Source organism: Limulus polyphemus, unplaced genomic scaffold, assembly GCF_000517525.1.
Source record: "Limulus polyphemus unplaced genomic scaffold, Limulus_polyphemus-2.1.2 Scaffold1090, whole genome shotgun sequence".
Taxonomy (NCBI): domain Eukaryota; kingdom Metazoa; phylum Arthropoda; class Merostomata; order Xiphosura; family Limulidae; genus Limulus; species Limulus polyphemus.
This window is the reverse complement of record NW_013666700.1, coordinates 305,594-312,119: the sequence shown is the minus strand read 5'-3', so window position 1 is coordinate 312,119 and position 6,526 is coordinate 305,594. Positions and strand designations below refer to the sequence as shown.

At 29.5% G+C, this 6,526-nt stretch overlaps 1 protein-coding gene across 4 annotated transcripts in view; it reads right to left on the bottom strand.

The window, feature by feature from the left end:
- Nucleotides 1-6,526, bottom strand: part of LOC106462085 (protein Hook homolog 3-like) — a 54,119-nt gene that overhangs the window by 34,320 nt on the left and 13,273 nt on the right. For all 4 annotated transcript variants that reach the window (XM_022389222.1, XM_013921968.2, XM_022389225.1 and 1 more), the window contains exons 11-12: nt 5,916-5,980; nt 3-19 (exon numbers count right to left, since the gene is read on the bottom strand). In XM_022389222.1, coding sequence (XP_022244930.1) covers nt 3-19; nt 5,916-5,980 — 82 coding nt within the window. The remainder of the gene's footprint in view (nt 1-2; nt 20-5,915; nt 5,981-6,526) is intronic.

Sequence of the window (6,526 nt, the reverse complement as noted above, 5' to 3'; positions counted from 1 at the left end):
ACCTCTGCAAGTCTTCATTCTGAGAAAGTATAAATATTATATGACAAGTTTAGTGTTTGAAGAATTCGTGTTTTTTTTATTTAATTTTCTAGTTACTCAGTGATATATATATAAAGACGTAAAAAACTCTCTTTTTACATTTCATAAACATATTCTGGAATCTCATACCATAAAAATGTAAAAGAAAAATATGTATCAAAATAGAAAGAAATAAAACTTTCCCTTCACATTTTGATAAAAATATCCCAGAATCTCAAACCAATTTCGTAAACACACAAGAAAAAATACATATCAAAACAAAAAATAGATGATATATAGTACTGAAATAGTTTTTGAGAAAGAATGTGATAAGTATTCATAATAATTGTTTTAATCTGTCTTCATTGTATGTTTATTTTTGAAAGTTCTTTTTTAAACACAGAATATTAGTGGTTCCTTTCATTTCTTCTGAAGTATTATCATCACAGAACATTGTATCTTTGTGAACATTTTACATTTCTTCTTTCATATTTTAATAGGTCAAATGCCAAAAAGCATTTTCAAATTGAAATTTTGGTAATTTTTTTACTGCTAAACCATATACTAAGATTTTCTCATTCAGCAGCACATATAAAGTACAATACTTTTACAAAATATTTATTACTATTTATAGTGATTACTATTTATTTATAATGTTTACTGATTAAAAGTTTGGCCACAAGCACTATAAAAAGGTCTCTGTAAACATTAACATAATATACATATTAGAAGGCATATATAAAGTTTGTAACACACTTGCTTAACTCTATCACCAAGGTTTTCTTTACTACACGTGACACAAGGTTTTAGTGTCTTTGATTCAAAATTTTATTAAACTACTTTTTGTTTATGTTATACTAATTAGAATAGCATAAAATCTTAGCAAATAATCCATATTTTAATAGTATACAAGTTTTAAGTTCTTAATTGTACAAGGCATTATTTAAAAAAATCCCCAATTTCTCATAGTGTGATGTATTCTCTAGACATCTTGTCTCCTCTATTTTATCCACCACCCCCTTGATAAGTACGAAATTAAATGTAAATTAATCACCATAATATTGTCAATGCTACAACAAACTATATTTTTTTATAGTCTTCAATTTTGTTTGGTTACAGAGCCATCGAATAGAAAATCAAACCCCTCCTGCCACATCTTCTCTTTCAGGATTTGTTAATAGTTCTCTCTTACATTTAATTATACATTACCTATAACCAACAGTCAAGGTTTTCATCTATCAAATAATGTATTGTTTATGTTCTAAATGGTTAAATGTCAATTTCACTCAGAGTACCAACACTGTTCCTGTAAGAAAGTTAACGACTAGCTTGGATGAATTTGTAATAACTCTTGTCACATAGTTAGAAAGCCAGAAAATTTTTGAGAGGTACGGAAATTTGTCTACTTTTTGCATGTAGTTAGTCTATACTGTTTGGTGCATTATTTAATTAAATAAAAATTATTAAGTGCATTACTATCATTAGTATACAATAATTAGGGTTAAGTCTCTTCAACAATCGACAGCAAGAAAAAAGAAGATTGGTTAAGTATTTTATTTCTTATTTTCCATGTTTATTCTTTATGTATAATCATAAAAGTAACTAAAATGTAAAAACAGGGATTCTTTAAGGTTAGTTAAAATTAGATTAGGTAAAATAAATAATAATAATATTATAATAAAAAATTTCATAAGGCACACACGTGAGCAACTCATAGTAGCTCATGTGTAATGTAATTTGATAGCATAACATGAGCTGCACGTTCTCTGAATGATTTACAACTTATAAAGGCACAGATAGTAGTTAGACATGGTTTAAAGGGCAATAAAATAATAAAATTTAATTATAAACAGATATATACTGTTACAAACTTAGAGCTACTTAGGATAAACAAATGTAGTTTCACGTTACAATTTGAAGTCATTATAGAAAGAAAAAAACGTAATTTAGATTATTAGATTTTTTTTGTGGTTACGAGGTTGGTCAAATTGACCGATTCTGTTTTGAGATAGGGTAAAGAAAATAACAGATAAACTATAAAGTTTTACTGAAAAAAAAAAGTTTGAAATACATTTAAGAGGTTTTAGGGATTATACAAAGGAAATTTGAGATTTTTGAAATGAGGTAGAGTATTTTTAATTTTAACAGGAAAATTACTTTGCACACGAACTATTCCAAACAAATACTCAATATATTCTTGGACAAATTTTTATTTTACTTAATTAAAAATATTTCTCTAAAATTTTTTGTATGTGAAAGACTTGTAACATTAACCGAAAGACTGCCAAATTTTGTGAAGATATAGACACAATATTGAAAGTTAGAAGTATTAAATCTATAAAGACTTTAAAGGAATATAAAGATGTCACATGGTCAGTCAAATTCACCAAGGCTGTGTTGAGAGAGTTAATAACCCACTTTACAAAAAAAAAGTATGTGCATTAGGGTTCATCGAAAATATAAATTTCTTATATCATTATAGGCAGGATATGCGATTGATGCCTTTTAATAATAGTAATTATGTGGGTAAGTTTCAGGCTTCTAAAATTATATCTTGTACTGCTGCGAGGGGGGGTAATTCCTTAAAATATCCATAATCACAGTGTAGAAGAAATCAAAGTACCATAACTTTGGATATGCAACATGTAGCTAATTTAGGAGTTTTATGTCCTAACTTACCCAGAACTCCCCACGAAGAGGTAGTTGCATGTCAAGTTCCACCCATACCCACCCAACCACCCTTCCACTGGGCAACAGAATTACTAGATTATGTACTGCTTCTTAGTATTAAATTTTTTCATGAATTTGCTAAATTGAAGTTTTGCTTTGATGAATCCTTTTCTCTATGATAGCCCTTCAACTGTTTGTTTGTAATACAGCATGCTGAACTTGAAAAGTGGTGTGTCATTTTGATTAATGAAAGACATCAATTGTTCATTGCTTATATTTTTTGTAAGTAGTGGCTTTACTCTCAGTCCACATTATTAAATCAGTGTAATGTTGTATTAATATTTGGAACCACAAACTGTCTCATTGTGCTAGAATTTGAGGTAGATCAAGCAGCTAATATTCTATGAAATATTTCCAAACATTGCAAGAAGCAAATTTTATTGGTGGGCAAAATATGCATTTGTCCGGATTACTCTATCCACCATATATTTCTCTGATTCAGGAAGAAAACATTTTCTTACAAGTAGAAAAAGGTGCAGTGAGCCATGACTGCATGAGGAATTTTTCTTGATATTAAACCAAACTGTTGCATACACTTCAATTACATATCTCACTAACAAACTAAGCTTCTTGGATGGGTTAGCAGTTGCAACGTAAAAGTGCAAAATCCTGTTTGCTATTGTTAACCAGCGAGAATGATTCATTTTTCCAGGGTCACATAAAGCAAGTTCTCTTGAACAATGACCTGACACTACCGCATTGCACATGTCATACAATATTTTCTATCTGTTCTAAGATCCTCAGGATGGTCAATTTTCAGTAATGGCTGTGTAATTTTGACTGAAACAAAGTTTACTGAAGGCAATGATTCAGAAGTCTTCAGTTTCTTTCCAAGAGACCTAGAAAAAGTAGATGGTCTTAGTTACTCTGTCAAAATGATTAATTAGATGACACAGGGGTAACTCATTTGTATGCAACAAACAGGTCTTCCTAAGTGCAATTCAAGAAGCCGCATAACTCCAGCTTTTTTTTTTCAAATATTGACTTATGTGCCATCACAGCCTACAGTGACTAAATGATCAGATGAAATTTTGTTATCTTCAAACCACTGAATGATAGAATTTTGTATACCTTCTGATGTTCCAGAAGAAGGAGAAATATGATCTATGAAAATTGATTCAGGTTCACTGACCAAAGTATTGTGCTGTTCTATGACTACATGTTTATAATGTTTTTGCCCATTTTTAATGACAATTTTAGTTATATCTTTTATATCATCTAAGTAGATAGATTTAATATAATTTGTGTCATCAGAAGTCAGTAATGTTTCTCTGTATTTTTCTCGTTCACATCATATCTTGTTTTTATCAACAATTTTAGTATTGTCATTTTCTTGAATAATGCCCATATCTTCAAAAACAGCTGTGGTAACGGCTGCAGCAGCTCCACCTGAAATACATTATCTGTCAGCTTCTCTCTGTACCATTGGAAGTGGTGTCCTCATTTGTTTATTTATTTTAGGATTTTGTTGTATAAAGTGCAGTATTAGCAACATTAGAATCTTCTGAGTTTGAAACAATTAAGTCGTTGTTAATTAAATATTTTACATGGTTGAGTGATGATACACTTTTTTTTAAAAACTTTGGTTCGCTTGCAGCAGTTGAAGATATAATTGGAGGAGTTTCATACTGCACAAGATTAATTCTTATAATAAATGGCAACTATTGCACACTCTGCTGATTAGCAATTACAAAACAGAATTTTCGACTAAGTAAACTTGATGCACCTAATGTGTACATAAAGAAAAATGTTCAAAAAAGGTAGTAAATGTAGGGATGGCTAATATCAATCCTTCAAAAATAATGCAAACAAGATAGTAGGGATGGCATTTGCATCATCATCATCCCTGCATAATAGCATAAGCATACAGTGTAGTAGAATGTTAACAGAGAAATAATAGGATAGAATGAACTCAATTGTGATTGAATAGTTATATATATTGCATGTGTTCTTATGTAGGGATGATGCAAATACCATCTCTTCTATCTTGTTTGCATCGTTTTTGAAGGACTGATATTAGCCATCCCTACATTTACTTCCTTTTTAGAAAAATTTTTTCTTTATTTATTTACTTGTTTTTTTTTAATGCAGTGTTTCAATAGACATAGGAAGGTTGTATTTCTAACCAAGTTCTAAATACAATGAGGTTCCAACTATAATATTTCACCCTATACTTAAGTTTTTTAAAGAAACAACAAATTTCTGTACAAAAGCTAACTTCAAGAAGTAATGATAACATCATTTACACTAGAATTATGATTTCTTAATTACTAGTTAATAATAATACCTATAAAAGCAGATACTCCTTTTGAGACTATGTCATCTCAGTGAAATTGGTTGACACCGTTGTCGTGTTTTTTGAATTATCATGTCATAAAAAAGAAGCAAAAGAAAGAAGAATAAGAAATTCAAACTTTTTGCTATGATATTTACAATATTCTTAGAACTTGAGACTCAGTCATTTCATAGATATTGTTATAAAAAGAAACACTGTATAGTATTGTAAAGTTCTGATGATCTATTGAGGAAATATTTAAAATACCAGTGCTGCCATCTGTCTGACATAAATCTTGCTGATAAACCTACCTTATGAAAAATAAAAATGTATGGATATGTTATATATATATATATATAAATGTTGAACAATGTCACCAATATAGCCTAACCAACACAAGGAATAGATAGGTCTTAAAGTTTCACATTATTGAATAATTTGAAAATCATCTCATTTTACACACTAATACTTGAAGCAAACTGACTATGAATAAAATATGTGATCGTAGACACACGAACTGCAATGAAAAGGACGATATCTAAGATTAGATAAATGTTAACTGAAGGATGTAACAAAACTTAAACATAATTCTAAAGACTGCTCAGTACTTACTTTACAATTAACCCTTTGGCTGCGGCTGCTTTAAATGGACACGGAATTTTTGTGAGCCGCACTGTATACAGTACACTCACATTCAACTGCCGAAGGCAGATTGTACCCTACACAGTGAATCAGCAATCAATGGGTTAACCTACTAGTATGGTTTAAAATTACATTTAAATAGTGTCCATATTAAATCCTCTTCTTCACTGATAATTTAAATTAAAAAAAAATATTAACACTCATAGCTGTAAAACTTAATTTATCTGAACAAGACCACTATTTTATTTACCTTTTGCTGAAGATCTAAAATCTCTTTTTCTTGTAAATCAACTTTGATCTTAAACTCATCACGAGCTGTAATACAGAAACATATACAACAATCATCTTAAGTTATTTTGTGGGAAAAAAAACTAACACTGTAAAAAATACAAAAAGTTTAATCATAGTTATGTTGTGATAATGAAGGAAATTTGCATGTTCATCTTAAAAACAGGGGAGGGAAAAGCAGATAATGCCAAGAAAATCTGGTCAGCCAAAAGATTAATATACCTTAGCTATCTAAAATATATTAAAATACTCAAACAATCAACATTGTATAATACTTAATTAAAATTGTTATTTAAACACTGAACAATGGCCATAAAAGACACTCTACATGTTTCAACGTCATTAATGTCATCCTCAGGATGTCGAAACATGTAATGTGTCTTTTATGACCATTGATCAGTTTTTAAATAATTTTAATTGTGTGTTATACAACATCAATTGTTTGAGTATTTTAATATATATTCATTAAAAAATTAACACACAGGGTCATATATAAAAGTTGTAATGGTTTTTAAACGAGATCCAAAACTCATGCATTTTTGAATAGTTCACTATTCTTCTTCAGAAGAAGAA